Source organism: Magnolia sinica, chromosome 19, assembly GCF_029962835.1.
Source record: "Magnolia sinica isolate HGM2019 chromosome 19, MsV1, whole genome shotgun sequence".
NCBI lineage: Eukaryota > Viridiplantae > Streptophyta > Magnoliopsida > Magnoliales > Magnoliaceae > Magnolia > Magnolia sinica.
In genome coordinates, this window is record NC_080591.1 from 4348931 (window position 1) to 4372759 (window position 23829).

The following is a 23829-nucleotide window of genomic DNA, read 5'->3' on the forward strand; positions in this document are numbered from 1 at the left end:
CATAATAGATTGAATAGATAAATGATTTTATTGTCTCTGGAAATCAACTGTTTGCATTAAAATCATTTATTTATTTTTATTTCATTTACAATTTGGTATTATTTTTTAAAAACATGTTCATTAAAATGGTTGATTTTTTGTAAGCAATCATTTTAGATAAGACAACTTTTGGAGTCTAATTTAGACTTGCAGTCCTTTTCGACATCAGAATTGGAGATTTGATTTGGTTGATAGTATACAGGGAAGAAACTGTCCCCTACGACAGAGCTGCAAAGTTCACTGAAGAGAGATATACAATCATAGTGGGCCCGTAGAGCATTGATTCCAGCTAGCTGGCGGGTGTCGGGGTCACCAGCCAAACTGCGTCCTGATTTTTGGGCCACACACAGCGTTGAGAGAGAGAGAGAGAGAGAGAGAGAGAGAGAGAGACCATTAATAAGGAGGAAATCTTCTTCTCCTCAAATCTTTACTACTGAGGAAATCTTCATCTCCTCAATTCTTTTTAAGACAAAACCCATTACTACAATGACTGAAAACAACTTCATAACATCTACACTTGCCAAAAAGTAAAATTAAAACATTCATACTTCAATGAAAATGACAAACCAGGTGGAAAACTAGAGAAAATCTAGTTAATTAATCCTCGCACAATTAGTTCGAATCTCGCCTTGGGTCCCAGTGAGTGGGCTCAAGTTCCCCATCTTCACCATCGCATTGGCGAAATCTGTTGAGAACGCATTGGCATCGTTGCTGTATGTCGTTACAATAGAATCAGTGGACCCACCATTAAACAACACCTGATCAGAGCTAAGTAGGCCCCTACGGTTGAGCAGCGCCTGATAGTAGTTGTTCCCAAAGCGGTTTGGGCTCTGGGGGTCTAGTGGGGCCAGGTTGCCGTCGCCACTTCCGGTAGCTCTAGGGCAAGTGGCCCGCCGGGAGGCTGCAAAGGCAGGGTCGATGTTCGTTTCGTTGTAGATCCGGTCCCTAAATTTGTCACACCTAGCCTGGCCGACGGTGTGTGCGCCAGACAATGCAACCATCTCCCTTGCAGTAAACCCCTTGTTGCTAAATAGCTGAATGAGTGTATTAAGGTCGTCGAAGAACGCTGGAAGATTGGTGTTTGCTCCATCTCTGCTTGCAGTTCTTGCATCCCTCCTCCCCAATGGGACTGAGTAAGATGGCCCACCAAGCTGTGGTAAGAGAAAGATGAGATTAATTAGCAAAATATAAGTTTTTATCAGAGAGAATATCTGATGCGCAAGTAGTTGTATGTGATAAGTTCATGCAAATAGCTTCGCGAGGGGCCCGCCATGATATCTCAGGCCAATTCGATAATTAGGTGGGTTACATCGCTTGAAACAATTTACTACCACCCAGAAACCTCCAAATAATTCAGATGGTGGCCCACCTGATATGGTTATTGGCATGATTTTTGGACTACCCTACGTTCGACTGACCACACATCACGGTGGGCCCTAGACACAGCTAGTTGCATGATTTGTTTACATACAACTAGTTGTACATGAGATTTCTCTGTCTTGACTATGACTACATTTAGGTTTATATGAATCTACACAAGTTAGTAGAGAAATGCATGCCATGGCTACTCTGAATTTCTGAGTGAAAGACCCAAGCTGGTCGTTCATCTGCTGGGGCCCACTGTGTATACGAAAGATCTGGTCATCAAGAGGACCATGTATGAAAATAGTGGATGGATAAATAAGAAAGATGTCCAAAGGTCCATATATGAGGTGGAAGACTTGATGACCAAAGGTCCCAATCTCAAACTGGCACGTTCAATTCAGGTGGTGCCTTTCACCAGTAATCACAGCATTAACATGCATGCATTTACATGAGTGCAATGAGATTGTCATAGTGCTTACTTCTACAACGGAGTCACGGGCAGCAATGGCTAGGATGTCAGCACAGGACACCACTACACGGCCGCATGCTCGATCGACTTGTGCCTTTATGGTATCGATCACACTGAATCCTCTGATTGAGTTCTGGTTAGGTGCAGCAGTTTGCTCTCCCACGAATGATCCAGTATCAGCGAGAAGAACCCCTCCATCGCAACCCTATAAGAGCAAGCAAGATGCAATTAGATGGGAGTGAGAGAGAAGCTTTTAGTTGACAAATATAAAGTCCATAAGCTGTTAGTTGACAAATATAGAATCCATGGTTGGTGATCCAGACCGTTGATCTGAATATATTCATCTTTCAATCATCACCCTAGAAAAACGTAGCAAAAATAGTAAAAAGCGAAAAAGTTTGATGGGTACGTTCCTTCCATCTAGAAGATTTTGACGCATTGCAGACACATTGGATCAACAGTCTGGATCACTGATTAATGGACCCCACCATGTGTACGTTTACTAAGAAAAACGAACTGATAATTACTCTCTAATTAGAAGAACTAGTGGGTGAACTCACATTAACAAAACAGTCGTGGAAGAACAACCGTAAGAGAGATGCCCCCATGCGGGCCTCTCTATTGATTGCGGACCGCACTGCAGCCCTTACGGTGTCGAAGACAGAAGGGCATGTGTTTGCGTAGAAGGAGACTGAGAGTTGTGCTGATACAGGAGATGATATGGCCATCATCATCATGATCAAGAGGCCCACACAAAGAGTGGATTTAGTAATACCAGCCATTGTTAGAAAGAATGAAGAAACGACGCTACAATGAACTCTCTCTCTCTCTCTCTGTCTCTCTCCCCTTAGATGAAGGCTCTTGAATGAATGTTTGGGAAGAGAGTTGGGGTTTATAAAGGATTAAAGGCTTGAATCTTCCCATGTTGACACTTTCAAAGATTGGGATGAACGTTTGACAAGTACACCCAATTCAATATCTTACTCTAAAATGATAGTTCAAAATGGAAGGACGGCATGGATTTATGCAAAAAAAATCAAGATAGGCCCCACAGTCAAGGATCCACCCATGTCGGTGCAGATCGGGATCCACCGAAGCCACGCTCTGCTCGACAAAGTTAAAAATTGAAAAAGACAAGAAACACGCTCCTGTTTTGACCATGGACTTTGGCATCTTTTAAATGTTGGTTTTGTTTCATACAGAAAGTAAGGCAGCCTTTTGTTTTGTTTTTTTCCTTTTATATTATTAAACTTTGATACTCTGACAGTGGTGCATTATATAAGAGGCACGCAAATAATTCATTAAACAGGACAAATTACGGGTCCAATTTTAGGTTATCAAGAAGGGAATATTATGCGTCTTTGATTAGCTGTCTATTGTATAAAGTGGGCGATTATTGGACGGTTTAAAATGAAAATATCCCATGTTATTTATTTATTTATTTATTATACACACGCACGCACACACCCCCACACACTCACGCCGTAGCCGAGTTTCACCACCCATGGATGCTCGAACCCTCCTGAGAGTCCACCACCGGAGCAAGAGTAAGGCTCCAAAATATCCCATGTTTCTATTTCAACGTACAAGTGTCCAACAATCAGAGGTTAGAATGGTTCACCCAATCTGATTTTGGGACTGTGACTTATAGATAACGGGTTCCACAATCTAATCTGTTTAGCTTAATCTGATGGATATCGAGTGTACGATCTGAGTGCCTGTGTATCAAGAGATACTTTTGCAGAGTATCAAACACCGCCAGAGTTTGAAATTTGGCAGTCCTGTATTTTTGCACAACAGTACAAAGACCGCTGGCTAGCAGTACTGGGGTGTGTATTACCTATTATGCCCCTAAAATGTCAAATTGGAGGGGGGATGCTCGGTCATGATTTATGGGATGAGAGTGGAATACGTACTGACTCAGTACACTTTAGCAAAAGCATACCGAGTAAACTCTGTGGGGCCCAAACGTGATGTATGTGTCTTATCCACACCGTCCATCCGTTGTTCCATCTCATTGTAGGGCATGAGCCCAACATTGAAGCATATCTGAAGCTCAAGTGGACCACACGACATGTAATACTAGGAATAAAACATCTACGGTTGAAAACGTTTTGGGGGGCCACATAAGTTTTGGATCAAGATGATATATATATATATATATATATATATATATATATATATATATATATATATATATATATATATATATATATATACATAAAAGATCCATATCTGTGTGACCTTATGTACAGATTTGATGGCAAATAAACATCACAGTTGGCCTTAGAAAGTTTCAATGGTGGACGTTATTATCCCCATTGTTTTGTATGGTGTGGTCCAGTTGAGCTTTGGATATGCTTCAAGTTTGGGATATTTCCATAAAATGAGCTTTTAAATAGGATGGACGGCGTGGATAATATTCATACATCACGGTGGGCCCCACAGAGATAAGTAGTGTAGGGGCATTTACAAAGATCCGCAAAATTCTATGATCTCGGAGGGAGGCACTAGGAAGGAGGCTAGTAGCGGCCGCTGCATTATTTGACTTGCCTTGGTGGGCCCCACCATTTGTGAAAATCAGCGGTCGTTGACAATTTGAACAAATCACGTTGATGGAATCATGCACGACAGCTACGAACCGATATTTCTCTACACCGCCGATCGGCTTTGAATAATCTCTTCCGCTTTTATCATCTTAATGACTTTGACATGGCTTGCCTACTTTCTTAGAATATGGAAGAATCACATGTGCAAACGGTGGTCTGAAAGTCAGTCTATATAAACCATCTCGACCGTCCAATCAATGCCCCATGCCACCTCTTGTTGGGCTGTAGCAGATCAGAATCCAACCGTTAGATGTTCCCTTGTATTCGATCAGTCGATGATGATGCGAGAAGTAGACCCTGGCAGATGATTAAAATACTTTTATCTGTGCTCTAATCATGAGGTGGCCCATTGAGTGAATGGGCTGGATTGCTCAACAGGTGCACTGATTAGACAGTTCATACAAAATCATTTTATGAATACTTAAGAACACGGTTTTAAGACTAAGCAACCGGACGGAAGCGGATTGCTTAGTGAGTAACTCACAATGCTAAGCTACTGGGTAAATTTTTTGGGGTCCACCATGATTTATATATTTTATCCATTGCTTCCATCCATTTTACCAGATAATTTTAGGCCTCAGCCTAAAAGTAAAGTATATTCAAAGCTTAAATAGACCACACCATAGGAAACTTAAACGTCTACCGTTGAAAATTTGTTGACGGCCACAGAAGTTTTGCATAAATTTTATACTCGTGTTTTTCCTTTCATCCATGTTTTTGTGATCTTATGAACAGGTTGGATGACAAATAAACATCACTGTGGAGCCTAGCAAGGTTTCAAAGGTGGAAATTATTATTCCCATTGTTTCCTGTGGTATGGTCGACTTCAGCTTGGTATATGTCTCATTTTTGGCCTCGTTAAATGACATGGGAAAACAGATGGACTGCATAGATAAACCACATACATTTATGATAGGCCTAACAAAGTTTACTCAGTAGAATAAGAGCGTGCCAAGAAACTTAGAACGCAATTTGATTTCAACTTGAACCGACTAGTTCAGTCTTGAATTGAGTTACAATGAACAAGTCCAGCCAACTCCATTTATTTCACAATCTGATAGGTGGAGTCCATGTTCTGTAATCCAATAATGGTTCGTTGATTCAAATCTTCAAAGAGGCCAAAATAATAATAATAATAATCTCTGACTGGATCAATCCATCCAGCTATATTAGGACTTTTCTTAATTGAAAGTCACTAATTTTCTTTTGTGTAGGCTGCAAATTGAATAGTTTAAAAGACTTGGCCAATCGGTCTAACTTGCTCCATCCATTTTCGAGTCATGCCCCACCCGAGTTGAGTTAAATCGGCTCAACTTGCCCGAGTCAGGTGACTCAGGAGGATGACTCATGGCATCAAACTGGAACAGGCCCAAATGAGTCCGAGTCGATTCGGACGAGTCACATCAAACACTTTCCCAGTTGCATCTGGACTCGTTGCCATCGGCATCTACTGTAGATGATTCATTCGATCCAGTCAACTCTTTTCCTGTTATTGCACGAGAAATATCACAGCCATCAGATGGTCCAAAACATTTATGATAGGACTTATCTTTTAGGATAGATCTTATCCATCTAATTTTTAATGCCCTTGACAGGGTAGTTTGGATTGTCCCATCACTATGACTTTTTTTAATGCATCCAATGAAGTGGAGGTTTGGAGACCACGTCTAAATGCGACTACGTGCATGGAATGATTCTCATACACGTAATTTAGTCTATCACATCATGAATTTACATGCAAATTATGAGCCTTTGGTTTTGCTTCAGTTGATTGATTAATAATCTCTCTATTTCTCTCTTCCCTTTTATGTTTCTAGTCTCTCTCTCTCATTGTGTGATGTAAATAAGTCATTTACTTTAGTGGTCATCAGGTGGACGGTCTGGATTCACAGCATATACTTATCTATAAGACAGATCCAAGTTCATACGAGTAGGCCATGGCTAGGTCATCCAAATCTTTGGTTTGATGGACCTTAATGTAAGAAGTGCCCAAAATCTCACTATGGAAGATGCTATACGCTTCAATGGGCGGCATGGAAACGGATGATTCATTGTTTAAAATAAAAAGGTATGACCGTCCAAGTCTACATCCAGCTATCAAGATGTGCGGCATATATTTTTTTCAATTTAGGAGAATTTAGGGTATTTATTCTGTTTACATTCATTTTTTACGCACTTATGTGAGCCAATGAGATATCATCACATGTGGTCACCATAAGCCTAATAATGACAAAAGTGTAGTCGCGCTTGATGATATCTTTTGTTTTTTTTCTTTGTTTTTTTTTTTTCCTATTGGCAATACACCTCCCATCATAAATGTAGTGGCACAAAACCATATATATGCTAGTAGAGAAAATCAAGCATTGAATGACACGTGACCATAATTCGAATGTTATGTGACTAAGTGAATGCATCCAACACGTCTATAAAAGACCCACCGAGGTAAGGATCCCGTCACTAATCTAAATACGCTGTCTAAGGCTGTCACTAATAATTTTTCTAAAATGGAAGATCTTTCCAAAGATGTTTGGAGCTCTCGTAATGATTATAAAGATTATGAAGATTTGAAGATCAGACCAATATTGAACGAATTGCAACCAATGAATATGGGCCCGATTAGGATCTAGTGGGACCAGTTCCACCACTTCTATTAATATTTATGGTCATGATAGGGGATATATGAAGATGGCTTTGATCATTAGATCAATGCAACCCTGAAAATGATTTATGATATATGAAAATCATTGCAACGATGTTGGCAAGATATTTTAGAACAATTTCAAATCTATGGGGTTTTCTTATGGAAAGATCATATAAAATTAAAGTCATGCCTACGAAGGATCATAAACTAACAAGGAAACCTAACAAGGATTTTGCTGCCTCTAAAAGCTATAAAAGGAGAACACGATGGAGAGCTCAGGGCCCATGCCAAACTCAATCTATCTACATAATCCTTATCTTTCTTTTTTATCTTAGCGTAGCTTAGTCTAGTCCTAGCTTAGATCGTTACTGTCCAACGCGTACCACTATAGTATTGTAGAAGTAGAATAAATGTTCGCAACATTCCGTTATTAGATTGTGATCAACTGAGTTCTTACTTAAAAGATCAAGCACCTTAGTCACATTTGCGAGGATCATTTGTACATATAGGTGGTTCAGGTATTTATCTTTTGTTTTGTTTTATTCTCTAATTTATTTAACACTCTGCAATTATAATGGCAATCATATATGAATCAATAAAATTGATGTTATTTTAGGATCCTTACTCTTGCTCTGGTGGTAGACTCTCAGGAGTTTCAACACCCGGTCAAGGGTTCGAGTACCCATAAGTGGTGAAATTCCACTAGCGTGAGTGTGTGGGGTGTGTGCGCGTGTATAAAAAAAATTGATGTTGTTTTAGCATGTTTTCTACTTTATCTGTCCATCTTCACACTGTTTCTTTGAGAAATATATTGGCTGCAATTACTGGTTAAAGAATAAGTCTATGAAACATAAGGTAAAAAGAATCTATCATGAATAACTAACCTCTGTCCATTTGCAAATCGCATGATCGCTATTACAACCGGTGCCTAACAAGGGCAATTGGATCTTATCATCTAGTCCTACTTGGTTCATCTCAACACATAGGTACTAGTGTTGAATCAAACATTGAGTCGAGTACGACTCTAGCATGCCCACACTTCCTAATCACACATGTAAACCGAATATAAGGCATCACTAGGTCACACGTGTGGTCTGTCATCATACACAAACACACACAGACACACACAGAGACATAAGATTTCCATTAAGTGGTCTCAAATTATCAATAGTTTGAATGATCTGACCATTGGATATTTAGACTGAGCATGCTACTAGCCCCAAAATAGTTGTGATCGATTCAAATATGAAATGGAATGGTGATTGAGCATACCAGTAGCCCCACAATAGCTGTGATGTATTCAAATGTGTAATGCAATGGTGTGAATAAACCGTGTTACATATTTACAGTACTTCGATTGGATGTAGACCCTATCAAGTGTGAAAAGTGTCGAAGGAGTTGTGATGAGTTACACTACTTCATGCTTTTCTTGGTACCACTTGTATATAAAACTTGTGTAAAATGCTAAATGGTCCTGCATTCATCATATGAGAGAGAGAGAGAGAGAGAGAGAGAGAGAGAGAGAGATTTTTTAATCTCTTCCTATCTTTACTTCTTTACAGAAATAAGGTTTGATATCTATATAAGGTTTCCATGCATCCATAATTTTTTTCTACAAGTGGGGCCCATTTTATCGTAATCTAGGCCATTGATACCACAGGTCCCATCGTTAATGAACTGATGCATAAAAATTTCCTAGATTGGATGATTCTACTCATCCCATCAAGACTCATGCTTAGGATTATTGTTGTTTGTTTTCTTCCTAATTATTTGTTTATAACCGTCTGATCTCCCATGTTAAGTTGCATCTGTACTCATTGCCATCGGCATCTACTGTAGATGATTCATTCGATCCGGTCAACTCTTTTCCTGTTATTGCACGAGAAATATCGTAGCCATCAGACGGTCCTAAACATTTATGATAGGACTTATCTTTTATGAACGATCTTGTCCATCTATTTTTTAATGCCTTTGACTGGGTGGTTTGGATTATCCCATCAGTATGACTTTTTGACGGCGGCAGCCTATGAAGTGGGGGTATGCAAATTTCAAGCCTTCGGTTTTACTTTTCTAGTTCGGAACATTGCTTGATTAATATACTCTCTCTCTCTCTCTCTCTCTCTCTCTCTCTCTCCCTCTGTGTGTGTGTGTGTGTGTGGGGTAAACAAGTCATTTACTACAGTGGTCATCAGGTGGACGGTCTGGATTCACTATGTTTACTTATCTATAAGACAGGTCCAAGTTCATACGAGTAGGCCACGGTTAGTTCATCAATTTTTTTTTGGTGTGATGACCTTAATGTAACAACTGCCCGGAAATCTCACGGATTAGAAGATGCTAAAGTTTGAATGGGCGGCCGCGTCCACATTCAACTGTCAAGATGTATGGCTAGGATTTTTCCAATTTAAGAGAAGTTAGGGTATTTATCCAATGTACACTCATTTTTTTTGTACACCTAAGTGCGGACCAATAAGACATCGCCGCATGTCATCACTACAGGCCTAATAATGTTAAAATTGTACTCGTGCCTCACAAGCATATATATCTTTTGTTTCTTTTCCCTCAGCGGATACACGTCTCACCATAAATGTGGTGGCATAAAACCATATACATGTATATAGGGGAAGCGAAGTATCGAATGACACAGTTCTAATTTGCATGTAACGTGATCAAGGAAGCATATCTAACATGTTTATAAAAGACCCACTGAGGTAAGAATCCTGTGACAGATCTGGATATGGTCAATAAGGCCATCACTCACAATCCTTCTAAAGTGGGACATATTCCCAAAGATGTTCAAATCTCCCATAATAATTATGAAGATTTTAAACATCTGAAGATCGGATCAATATCTAAGCAAATTGGAACTAATAGATTTAGGCCTGATTTGGATCTTGTGGGACCGGTTCCACCAGTTCTACGAATATTCATGGTCACAACATAGGATATCTAAAGATAGCTTTGATTAAGACATGATTACATGTAACCCTGAAAATGGTTTCTAATATATGGAAATCATTGCAGCCACGTTGGCAAGAGATTTGAGAACAGTTTAGAGATTTTTTGTAGAAACACCACATAAAATGTCGTGGCTGCGAAGGATCCTAGACCAACAAGAAAACTTCGCAAGAATTTTGCTCCCTCCAAAAGTTATAAAAGGAAAATGCAATGAAGAGCTCAGGTCATATGCCAAAAACAATCTATTTACATAATCTTTACCTTTACCTTTAAAAAAAATTAAAAAAAAAAAAAATCTTATTATAGCTTAGCATAGTCTTATCTTAGATCGACACTATCCAGCGTGTACTACTATAGTACCATAGAAGTAGAATAAATTTTCGCGAGATTTCATTAGTTGATTCCGATTAATTGAGTTCTTATTTAGAAGATCAAATACCCTAGTCACATTTGCCTAGATCTTTTGTACATATGGGCGATTCATGTATTTATCTTTTATTTTGTTTTATTCTCTATTTTATTGGACACTCTGCCTATTGTAATGAGCATCATCTATGAATCAATAAAATTGGTGTTGTTTAGCCATTTTCTGATTTATTTGTCCATCTTTGTTTATTTGTAAAATATATTGGTTGCAATTACTGATGAAAGAACAAGTCGGTAAGACACAAGATAAAAATAATACATCTTGAAGGACCAACCCCTATCCATCTACAAATCTCATAATCGTTGTTACAACCGATGCTAACGAAGGGTAACTGGATCTTAGAATCTAGTCTTACTTGGTCCATCTCAACGTGGGAGCACCAATGTTGAATCAAACATTGAGTTGAGTATAACTTTGGCAGCATGCCCACACTTCCTAATCACAGACATAAACGGAATATAAGGCCTCAAACATGTGGCCTCGTGTTTGATTGAATTGTGCAAACGTATCCATCCATGATGATTGACTTTAGTTGAGCCTTATCTACTCCCACCTTCTGCATCATCACATACAGACCATACATAGAGATGTAAGAGTTCTATTAAGTGGTCCCACATAATCAATAGTTTGGATGATCTAACTATGGGATATTTAGACTAAGCATACTAGTAGCCCCACAATAGTTATGATTGATTCAAATACAAAATGAAATGGTGACTGAGCATAGCAGTAGCCCCACAATAATTGTGAATCAATTCAAATGCCTAATGGAATTTGATGTGGACTCTATTGTGTATGGAGACTGCTGAGGGAGGAGTTTTCAAGCTCTTCTTGGTAACACACCGACACTTATATAAAACTCAAGTCTCGTTCAAAAGTAGTTTTAGAAAAGTATAAAATGCTAAATGGTCCTACATTCGGCACTTGAGAGAGAGAATTTAATCTCTCCCCATCTTTGATTCTTTATAGTAATAAAAATAATACAATAGTCACATATGCAAGTAGAATGAAAAGATTTGCTTTAAAAACCTATAACTATTCCAAACTTATCTAAGAGGAAAATCCCAATTGTCCATATGTTTATGCTAAAATTACTCGAAGGTGCCCTTTAGTGCTGCATACCACCACATATTAACAAATTTTCAACGGACTTAATTTTCCCCCAGCTGAGCCTATTTGGTGGATATTTAAAAATGCATTTAGCCCATTTTTATTAATCATAATTATGTATTAGTAATCAACTAAAATGAGATTAACTCATTTTTAGCCATCTACCACATAGAGTTAACTGTTAGATAAATAGAATCCAAAATGTTGGGGACCTTGCACAAAACCTTAGGATCTAGCCTCCTAAAACAAACCAGAATTATAGGATAATAAAGCAATGAAATAAATCAAAGCACAAACCACATGACACAAGAGAATTTTACGTGGAAAACCCTCAAAGAGGTAAAAACCACGGGACCTCTTCCAAATCAACAATCCACTATGAAGTAGAACGTTACAACCTTCTTCACTCATACAAGAGTGGATAAATAATAAGAGAATAAAAGAAAAATGGAGAGATCTCACCAATCACGAGGATGTAAAAGCGCTGAGATGTCGAGTGCACAGTAGATCACCTCTACGAGCATAACCTCCCTTCCACAAGCGTCCTCTCTCTCTCTCTCTCTCTCTCTCTCTCTCACACCTTTGATATCCCTAAACCCTTTAGCAAACCATTGTAAAGCTTTAGGAAACCCTCTTGCATTACCTCTTGCATGCCCTAGAAAAGCCTTAGGGACCCCTATTTATAGTTTAGGCAACTCCCTTTCGCACCTCTTGCGAAACCGCCTCAGATTTCCGCAATCCACAAAAGATCCGGACTCAAATCTGCGTAACCTCGACTGGTCGAGCACTGTTCACTCAATTGGTCAAGCACTGTTCACTAAGCTCGCTGGACTTTGAGTCGAGTGACCCTCGACTGGTCGAGCGGCACAGTGATTCCACTATTTGTGGCATCTGAACCGTACCACATCTCCTCTGACTTAAGGAGGAAAACCCCATCACAAAACACACAGGAATAACCCCTGTAGAAAATTTCAGAATCCAACTGCGATTTCATTAGTCAGCTATTTTTCATGAAAATGCTAAAAGCTCAATAGTAAAATAACTAGAGATGTCTTTGATAAATGAAAATCAAGTTTTTAACTCTGTTCTTTTATATTTATATTTTTATTTTTAAGAAACAAATGTCCACCTTAAACTAGAAATCCATTTTTATGCCTACTTATTCCTTTCTCAAACATTGATTTCCATGGAAAATGATTTTTTTTCCATGGTTTTTCATCTTCCCAGCTAAAATATAATTCATGGGGTGAATCAATGCAGACATTGATTATCCATATAATTAATGCGACCATTTTATATTTAAGAGTGCTACACAAGACTCCACCTTGTGCAATTTTGTCTTCTCTTCCTTCTATTTTAATTACTTGACAAAAATTCTAGATTGGAAGCCCAAAGTTATCCGATCGTTGGTCATTTCCATTAATTGTGGACCGTTATTTTATTATTTATTGACCATCTATTTGGGGCCCAACCATACCATTTCTTCTCATATTGGGACAATGATAAATGATAGTATAATAATTCGGTGAGATGCAGGTCTTTGTTTCTTTTTCACGATTAATGCTTTCACCCAAGCTGTCAGCTTTAGTTTATATTATTTAGATGTAAATCTAACCAACCATGAAGCTGACTTCGAATGTTAGATGGTCCACTAAAGATCCAGTCTGATATCTATATAAGGTCTCCATGCATCCAGTTTTTTCACAAGTGGGGCCCATTTTGTGGTAATCTAGGCCATTGATACCATAGGTCCCACTGTTAATGAACTGAGGCACAACAATTTCCTAGATTGGATGATTCTACTCATCCCATCAAGACTCTTGTTTAAGATTCTTGTTGTTGTTTTCTTCCTAACCATTTGTTTAGAACTGTCTGATCTGGGAGATTGTTTAGTCGTCATCCGTCCATCGTGGTTCCCCTAAAAATCAAGGGCTGGATCCCCAGATCCATGGACGGTACCTGTCCGGACTAGCGCATGAAGGTATCAGGACCCTCAATTTTCTTACAAGTAAATGGAGGTCGTTCCACGTCCACTCAAAGATACGAATTTTCCATGTTCTGGAAGTATTTTAGTCATCTGAAGGACCGTGCAATGCTCCCTGATGGGTGATGCAGTGACGTCTGGTCTTCAGTTTGTATAAAGAGGAAAGTCAGGCCCATGTTTCATTGATCCAAGCGGTTGATTTTGTGGCCTTGGTTTGATGGCTCATGCACAAAAAATTCCCTTGTAGAAGAATCCTAACTAGGTCTTGATATAACTCGTCCGAGTCAAGTTGGACTCAGTCTGAGTTTGATCTAGTTTGGCACCATGAGTCAGTGTTAAACACAGGGGGACTCCTAACCCTTCATCAGCTTGACTGAAGGACCAAACGAGCAATTTCTAGATCCTAACCCTTCAGCATGTGGTCATCAAATCAACGGTTTAAGTAGAAAAACAGCAATATTTCGCTTTCAATCTAAAAAAGGCCAATGTTATAGTTAATACAGGCAGGAGATTTGGACGATACAAGATTGGATTTTTTTTATTCTACTCTTATTTGACATAGCCATCCACGTTGATGCTCATTGTCTCAGCAGTTGGAATTTTTTTTTATTCACCGGTGTTTAGGCATGACATGACCATTTCAAATCCAGCGACTGGACGCCATATTACAATGAGATACACATGTGTCTCGCTCCCATGGTAAAGTCAACTATCACACTGGCCTCATGATCAACAAGAGATATCAACCCATATATAGTTATGGCTAATGATGCATTCGGCCCATGCCTCGTAACATTGCACAGAAGAAACCCTTATAGCAGAAATCATTTTAAGAGCCATGAAATGATGTAAGAGATTTTATAGGTAAAAACGGATTGGCCAATCAAATAGGGTCAAGTTGAACATCCGTGTGCACTATCAGGTCAGTCAATAACTGATGTGGTGAAGAGCTCAACAGCCATCCTCAATCTGAGCAAAAAAGGAGACCGGCCTCGATCTCCTGACACATTCTCCAAAAACAAGTCGGCTAACTGCTAATCTACTCAGTGCTAGAGGGAGCTCAGTGACGACCCGACAGAGGAACCCAGGTCGGCCAAACCACTCCTCGGAACAATTCTCTACCTCGGCCTCCCAGTGTGCACTTCTACTAATTTCGACCTAGGACTGACTGTCCAGATCTTACCAAACTTACTCGTCCGAGATCCTAGCCAAAGATCTAGGGAGACGACCACAACGCGAGTCTGTCTGAGATCTCCGTCGAAGATCTTAGAAGATTGGTGCAATACATCAGGGATCTAAATCCCTCTACAATACGTCCCTGCTAAGTAGGGAAATCTCCTTTCACATCACCGCCCTCTTCTCAACTATAAATAAGACCACCCCTAACGATGAACGGTACGCACAATCTTTAGCCTAAAAAAACCTTATTCGACTAGATCCAGATTCCCTACCTAACTTAGGCATTGGAGGATCCCCTGTTTTAACTAGGGTCTCCTTTGTCCGTTCCTTATATAGGTACACGAAGGTCCAAGGAAGGCTAACTAGAAAACTACATCAACAGTTTGGCATCGTCTGTGGGCGTGATGTAGAAAGTCGTTCTCATAATCTACCGAGGCTCGACAATGGCAAAAGGGAAAAAGAAAACTCTAACCTCCACCGCTGCGCTGAATCTCGCACCGCCAGAGTAGTCTGTCAGCCACTGGGATTCCTCTTCCCAACTTTAAACTGACTCTATGCCTAAGGGACCAATACAGCATTCCCAAAATCTGGGAGGACGACTTGTATCACTCGAACAGCAAGTTGAGGCACTGAACAATAATATGAACTCGATTAAACAAATGTTAGAGCAATTACGACCTCTTCCCATCAAGGGGATTGGACAAGCAGCAAGTCGAGCAGCTACAGAGATCCCTGAGCTATGTGAGGCGCCCGTCGGCTCACGAAGAAGTAGGAAAATCGAAATCTCGAGGCCGGCACCCTCCCACGTCTTGGGCACCACCGCACTGGATGTCTCTGACTTACGTCATGAGTTAGAGAAAAAGAGATGCAACAAAGCTCCCAAGGCAACAGTCGAGACAATAGCTGAAAGCGAAGACCCCTGGGAAGCCGAGCTCAATGACTTACGGGGCCAGATTGGCGATATACGGCAAGCTTACCACCTGAACTCTCTGACCTTAGTAGAGGCAATACTGGAAGAGACGGAGCCACCATATACTGTCGATATCATGCATGCCCAGCTTTCGCCAAGGTTCTAGATGCCTCAAATCACCCCATACTTCGGAGCCACTGACCCAACCGAGCATCTGGAATCCTTTAGGGCTTGGATGGAACTTCACGTCAAATCAACCGCAGTCACGTGTCGAGCATTTTCCTTAACCTTAACAGGAGCAGCTCGGAAGTGGTTCCGGATCGATCAGCTCGTTCACATAGCTCAGTAAGGTGTTTATTACCAACTTCATTGGAGGAAAGGAAAGGCTCAAACCGACTACCCATCTCCTTAATGCTATCCAAAAAGAGAATGAGCTGCTAAAAGATTACATCAAACGTTTTAAGTTAGAAACAGTGCAGGTACAAAGACATTTGGAAGAAATCGCTCTAACAACCATGATGGGAGGCCTTACAGAAGGCAGGTTCCACTTTTTGCTTGGCAAAAATCCTCCAACAATGATGGCCAACCTCCTCAATCGAGCCCAAAAATGTTCTAATGCTGAAGAGCTTTTCAACTCGCGGAAGGCTGCTCGAAATAAGGGGAGCTCGACCAAAGAAAGGCGACCTAAGGAGGAATCGGCCTCGACCAACATCAACAAAATAAGAAATGACGATAAACTGACCAGTGGCCAGCGTCCAAGCAGGTAACTCGAGAGCGAATTCAGCTCATATACTACCCTTAACATGATGCCCAAATAGGTCCTCATGGAAGTTCGGGACAAACGAATTCTCAAGTAGCCAAACAAGATGAAATTCGATGCCAACAAGCAGGACAGGCGAAAGTATTGCCACTTCCACCGCAACCATGGTTATTCAACAGGCGACTGCTTCGATCTAAAAGAGAAGATCGAGAACCTCATTCGCAAAAGGCATCTGAGGGAATATGTCAATAGGAAAGAAGAGCAAGCAAATCCAAAGAACGAGAGGCCTATCAACAATGAACCTATCGAGAAAATCCATGTTATCTTTGGTGGGCCCACCAGGGGAGGAGATTCAAATCGAGCTTGGAGAGTTCATGCTCGAAGTATTAGTCACCACAGCTCAGAACATCAAATCCACGCACCAGTAGCCTCCAAAGGAGCAGAAATTGGCACCCTGTGATCTAACCTTCAAGGAAGAGGACGCCCGAGGTGTCCACCATCCCATGACAATGCACTAGTGGTGACCATGACTATAACTAACAACAAAGTATTTCAAATATTAGTGGACACTGGCAGCTTGACAAATATCCTCTTTGCCGAAGCCTTTTACAAAATGGGGGTCGGCAGGTCTCTACTTCGACCTGTCAAAACCCCCCATACTCGGATTCGCGGGAGATAAAATCACCTCAAAAGGATGTATTTAGCTCCCAGTAATGACAAGAGAAGGACAGAACTGCACGACGACTATGATCAACTTCTTAGGAGTCGATTGCCCCTCCCTCTATAATGTCATCCTCGAACGGCCTTCCCTCAATACTCTTCGAGCAATGGTGTCGACATACCATCTGGCGATGAAATTCCCGACTGAGCATGGTACCAGACTAGTCAAAGGAGATCAGCAAAAGGCTCGACAATGCTATTTAATGGTATTAAAAACACAACATCAAGCGATGACCATCACCTCCCTCAATCCTCGGGAAGACTCGGTCGAAAGAGGATGCCCAGTGGAAGACCTTGTCACCATCCCACTCGATGAATCCGACTTGACCTGTACAATACAAGTCAGGTCATTGTTGACTCCAGCATTACGGGATGAGGTGATGAACCTCCTTCGACGACATGCTGACGTGTTTTCCTGATTTCATCGGGACATGCTCGGCATCAGCTCAAAAATAATGATTCACAAATTGAAATTCGACCCCGACTACCGGCCAGCCAAATAGAAGCGGAGGGCGTTTGAACTTGAACGATACGTCATTATCAAGGAATAGGTCGAAAAACTCCTCGAGGCAGGTTTCATCAAAGAAATCTACTATCCAGACTGGATAGCCAACATCATTTTGGTAAAAAAGTTCAATGGTAAGTGGCAAGTCTGTGTTCATGACACCTACCTAAACAAAGTCTGCCCCAAAGATAGTTTTTCCCTCCCCAAAATTGACCAGCTCATCGATAGCACAGCTGGACACAAGCTCCTGAGCTTCATGGATGCATACTCAAGCTATAACCAAATTACTATACACCCCTACGACAAGCAGAAGATAACTTTCATTACCCAAGTATAGGGTTGTGATGTAGTAATAAACTCGGTAAGACCGAGGTCGAATCCCAAGGGACTGAAACCTATACGTTATCTGAAACTAGGTAGAAATAGAACTAGCCTAAGATGAAATTTAAATCAAATATAAATTGATGAATGATGGTGAGAGATTAATGAAAAACTTAAGAGAAATCAGAGATAAGAAACTAGGGATTCAGAGGATCCACTTGTAGAGATCAGGGAGATCTTATGCCTACTTCAAAATTCATGGAAATTAAACTGAACTTCCTCTGATATAATTTAAAGAGATGAAAAGTATATGAATTAGAATGGATTCCATCACCAAACCATGCCCAGGAGACAAAGTAAACAACAGAATTAAACTAATTACCAACCAATCAACATGCTATGAAGGTTAGGAAGGGTACTGTCATCCGACCATGCTCAGGGGACAATGGTGAACAATAGGGCTTCCTGACATCATAAACATAAAAAGGAAAGGAACATGCTCCAAGCTATCGCAGACCCATTGTAATTTCAGTCACAACAGACCATTAAAACTAAAGACATTCCCTTAAAATCAAACTAATATCAAGTTCAATTCAATGTAAATAAAAAGCACACGCAAAAAGTCCTCCCATCATGTTACAAGCTTCACCTCTTAGCCCTAGCTAAGAGGTTTAGCCTAGAATAGACATGATTAGACTAATCCTCAAAAATAAAGAAAAAATAAAATTAAAAGAACTTCACTCCCTGTCTCTTCCTCTCTCTTGGCCTCCACGGCTGCCCACGCCAAGCTTGGATCCCCCTCGTCCCCTCTACGGCCCTCTCTCTCTTTCTTCTTATAGGATCTTGTGTGCGTAGCCTTTACGCACAGCAGAAGATGGTGCGTGCGTAAGAGCTTACGCTGGATGTTGGTGGGCCCCACTTCTTGGTGTCAGGTGAAAGATCCACGCCGTCCATTAGATTCTGCTCGAAAAACTATGTACAATTGACTGGTTTTGGGTTAGATTCGGTGTGGCCCATGGAACGTTTCATTGCACCGTCCGTCTTCTGTTTGGATAAGAAATTCACACGATCGCTTGTATGAGACCAGAAAGGAATCATATCCAGGGTCTTGGCCATCCTCCAGAGCAAATGGACGAGTCAAATCATCTAATGGAATGATGGGTGGGGCCCACTGTCAAAACCCAGTGGAACACGTCCGTCACTGGACGTGCGAAACGTCTCAATTTGGATGTTTTGTGCAAAAAATAGGTGGGGTCCACTGTGATGCCTGTCCTAGAAATCCACTCCCTCCATCAGCTCCTGTACATAGTGTTTGCCCATGGCCTCTAGTTTAAAGTAGATCCGACTTCAGGGTGGGCCACACGCTTAACCGATGTATGGACAACATTCACCGTTAAACATACAATTTGCTTCACGTATGCTTGATGCCATGCATGGCACATCTATTTACAAAATTGCCCTTCTCTTTTGTTATATCTTCTGCCGTCAGTAACTCCTGATTGCACCATGCAAATGACACAAAACTTCACTAGGATTTGTTATTTTTCATGCTCTTTCTAACGCCTAAGTTTGAGCCTTAATCACTTCTGGATTGCCAAGATGCTCTTTAATGGCTAGCGCCCTCTGATCTCTCTGTTGGGCCACTTCCACGAGGATCTAATGGCTGAAATTTGACGTGTACGGTTAATTTATGGTCCTCAAGCCATGTATGAAGTTTCGAGCCGAGTGGATGGTGGAAACCCTGTGATCTTGCATTCTGACTAACTTTCAGGCCACTTGAGCTTCAGTTTCTTAATTTTCTCGGATCTCTGGCGTGTATATCCATCAATCTCGGTCCCCTGGAGTTCATTCCTTGCTCTGGTGACTTTGGAGCGTTAAATCCATGCTTTTAATACTCTTTTTCAATCAAAGCTCCTTATTACATCCTGCAACAAAAACACGATTAAATTATAATATTAGGCATTATCTTGTACATAAAATCAGGCAGTAATCGGGGTCTGATATGCAATATTTGACCCTCAACAGTAAGTCTATGAGTGTTATCAGTCGTACCAAGGCTATGCGATGCAAAACATAATAAGACAATAATAGATGTTGAGGATGCAATGCAATATGCAAATCCTAACGAGCCACGAACACCATCAACCTCATGCAAAAACTTAGTAACCCAAAATGCTAAGTACTACGGATGTAATATAATATGCGGTGCGAATGAAATGGTCATGCTGGAATGTAAAGTCGGGATGATAGTACGTAGTATCACAGGCTACGGGGTTCACCACAAGGGACTTCTATCTAAACTAGTCTCATACTTAAATTTAGATAGTCCGACTTAATGTGGGAAACTTTTGATCTCAGGTTAGTCATGCGCCCAACTAAAATCCTGGCCATGCGAAGGTACACGTGATAAATAGTTACGCACTACCAGCCCGAGTGGATAGTGAATGAATGAATGGATATGCAATTCCTGCTCAATAAGTCCACATATCAGTATGTTTGCTCTCTGGGGAAATCACCGGGGTCTATTACACTCCACTCTGACTGCCTCCTCCCTAGCTGCACAGCCTAGTGAGTGGAAGAGACTTCACTATCCACCTGTCAATATCGGGCCTGGCTCGTTGATAGCGGACTCATTTATGAGCTGGTTATACTCAACCTAGCTTATAGCCCCCTCACTCGGGTGGATAAGGTCACACCCCCTTCCAACCGATGACGACATAATGAGAGACACGACCTTATGGTATAGGCACCAACGCTCATATTCCACTCGGTCTAGACGTTGGAACATCTCCTGGTACTAAGGAGGTTCTGGGATTTTCACCCACGGACATCCTATGTGCCCACAGTGCTAGAAGCAAGCATTTTCGGTGTCCCATCTGACCATCCAAGATGTGTCACGCCCCAAACTCGGAAACCGAGCTCACAAAATTTTTGATCGCTGAATCCAGCGCCGACAGCCTCCGTAGAACCCCATTCGCCAGGTTCCGATCCTGGGATGCTACGAGGAGGATTTTTAACATCAGTTTGATTCGTAATAAGCATAACCAAAGGCATAACCCACAAACAACAACTAAAAACTTTATCACATTTCCACTATGATAAAAAACTTTACAAGTACAATGAGCATAAAGGAAAATACAATGATAATGAAAAAAAGCTCCAAGATGATCTGCTATGCACTTCTTCCTCAGCGCTGCAGCGGTCCAACATCACTTGCACGCAACGGTCATGTATAAGCTTATGGAAAGCTTAGAGGGTGGTGTAAGTGTGTGCGTAAGGTAGTAATATAATTATGCCGTATCAGAGTAATGCGGAACATGCTGATGAATCCATGAATGCTATTAGCTGTACTAAGGCCATGCGGTGTAAGACATGAAGGAGGTCGGCCATCCAAGGCCATGCAGTGCGAAATGTAAGCTCAAGTATACGAATCCTCATCTAAGTCCACATATCAATACAGTTCAACTTTGGAATATCATCGGGGTCTAGTACACTCCAACCAGATCGCCAACCCATCGCGCGTAATAAGGTGAGTGGAAAAGACCTCACTATCTGCTTGCCAGTATCGGGTTCGGCTCGTCGATAGCGGACCCATTACTCGAGCTGGTCAAACTCAGCCTAGCTTTGCCTCCTCCTTTCAGGTGGGTAAGGCTACACCCCCTTCCAACCAATCACGACACAATGGAAAGCGCGGCCATCTGGTAATCGGCACTTGGCACTCATGTACCCACTCGGTGTAGACGTTGGAGCAACTTCCTGGTACCATAAGGGTTTAGGGACTTTCACCCAGGGATATCTATAGCACCCCATGTAGAACAAGATTTTTGGTATCCAATCCTGCCAATCAAGATACGCCTGTGGAGGCTACGGCCCTGATGTCGCTAGGGCGTACAGTACCATATCACACAATGCAAATGCATGAATCACACTATCCAGTCATGCAGCAATCCTGCGCATATCGTGCGCTCATGTAGGGCAACACCACCTATCCGGGAACCCATAAACGACCAGCCCGAAGGCATATGCTATGGCCAATATTCCTCATACCAAGCATACATATAATGCGTATGAGCATAAATCATGAGACTATACTAAACATGTTATATGGTGATAGATGTTGTTCATAACGAAGATGGGCCTAGACGGCCTACAAGTATGGGCCTAACAATGGGCCCTAGGGAGAATCATAATGCGGATATTTAACCAACATTATTTTTACAATGTGGACGTCAAACCAACATTGCTCCTAAGGCACGGCTGTCATAAACATCATTACATAAACCATGGTAGAGTCATACATTGTAATGGATTTGTGTACATCTAATTGGGCCTCGACCCATGGGCCTTAGATACAACAAATGGGCTGCATAACATGGACCTTATGTATATCAGATGGGCCTCAATGGATAGGCCATAATTACATCAAGATGGGCCTAATCATATGGGCCTCATACATATCAAGGTGGGCCTCAATAACGGGCCCCGTATATCACATCTGCCTAACCAACTGGGCCCTAAGTACATCGCACTGGGCCTAGTCAAATGGGCCGAGTTAATGGGCCGATTTAAATGGCCGAGTCAAATGGGCCAAATATATATCAAATCGGGCCTACCCTTATGTGTTTGAGATTTGACATATCCATAAGTTATTATAGAGATAGATGAAATGAAAACAATTTGAAATTTTTGTGGCCCTTAGGAGTTTGAACGGTGGATGACACGGTCCACTATTTAAATGGTGGGGTCCACTTGAACTGAATTTAGATCTGATTCACTCATTCTCCCATGCCATACAACATTCTCCCATGCCATACAACGATCTCATAAATGGTTGGACGGTATGGATGCAACACATGCATCATGGTGGGCCCCACCATCCAAACCATGGACGGTGTAGATAAGACACATACATCATGTGGGGCCTGTGGCTGGCTACTGACAAGAGGAGCAGCTACATAGCTACTGTGCAAGCAGCTTGCTGCACTCCAAATGGCAGAGGTGGGCCCCCATGTAGGGCCCACCGTTATATAAACATATAATATGTAATACACTATAATATATATATATATATATATATATATATATGTAATAACTGCTGTCACTACAGCTTTAAGTAGTAAAAAGGAAGAGGTGGGTAGTTATACACATAGGGCCCACCCTCTCAAAAGCACATATATAATATATACAATATATATAATATAATATATATAATATACATCTATATTATATCACCAGGTGACGTCCAGGCCTTTGGACGGCCTGGACAATTACGGTGTGGTCCACCCTAGTGGATGGACAGTGAGGATGGGTCCCATGGACCCCACCGTCAGGTCACACTTCGCTGTCAGCCACCCCCACTAGGAAAACGGTGCCAAGACCTCACATGTTGAAATGAGGTATCCTTCACTCGGTTTGCCAGTTGAGCTATGTAGCTGGGTGTGCACATGCACCAAAGAGGGCCCCATAGGGACGTGGGTCCCACCGTCAGGACGGTTAGGATATAATACATGCAGTAAGGGGGCCCACCAAAATGGATGGATGACGTGGGTGGGTCCCATGGACCCCACTATCAGGTCACACCCATGTCAGTACACACACACACCATGCTAGCCACCTCCACAGGTTCAATACCAAGACCTCAGGTGCTGCAACAAGGCATCCTCACTCAGTCTGCCAGTTGAGCTAAGTGCTGGGTGGTTCCAGCGTTGAAACGAGGCACCTTTCACTCAGTCCACCACGTGAGCTATGGGGCCCACGTCAAATCACACTTCACTGACAGCCATGCCACACCGTTAACCACATCAAGGTGGTCGCCCTAAGGACGGTTGAGAT

General features: G+C 41.5%; 1 protein-coding gene across 1 annotated transcript; it reads right to left on the reverse strand.

Moving 5' to 3' along the window:
- Positions 1-432: 432 nt before the first annotated feature.
- Positions 433-2776, reverse strand: LOC131235231 (peroxidase P7-like). The gene is made up of 3 exons (XM_058232372.1): positions 2434-2776; positions 1884-2078; positions 433-1190 (listed from the first exon to the last, which is right to left on the reverse strand). Exons 1-3 carry the CDS (start codon positions 2653-2655, stop codon positions 633-635), a joined length of 975 nt encoding a protein of 324 aa, XP_058088355.1. The 5' UTR covers positions 2656-2776; the 3' UTR covers positions 433-632.
- Between the last annotated feature and the right edge of the window lie 21053 nt (positions 2777-23829).

Excerpts from the sequence above, each read along its gene's own strand:
- LOC131235231 (XM_058232372.1), bottom strand. The coding sequence starts at position 2,655 with ATGGCTGGTATTACTAAATCCACTCTTTGTGTGGGCCTCTTGATCATG. Across the intron at positions 2,079-2,433 it reads TCCACGACTGTTTTGTTAAT|GGTTGCGATGGAGGGGTTCT; the intron begins GTGAGTTCACCC and ends TTGCTCTTATAG. Across the intron at positions 1,191-1,883 it reads CCCGTGACTCCGTTGTAGAA|CTTGGTGGGCCATCTTACTC; the intron begins GTAAGCACTATG and ends CTCTTACCACAG.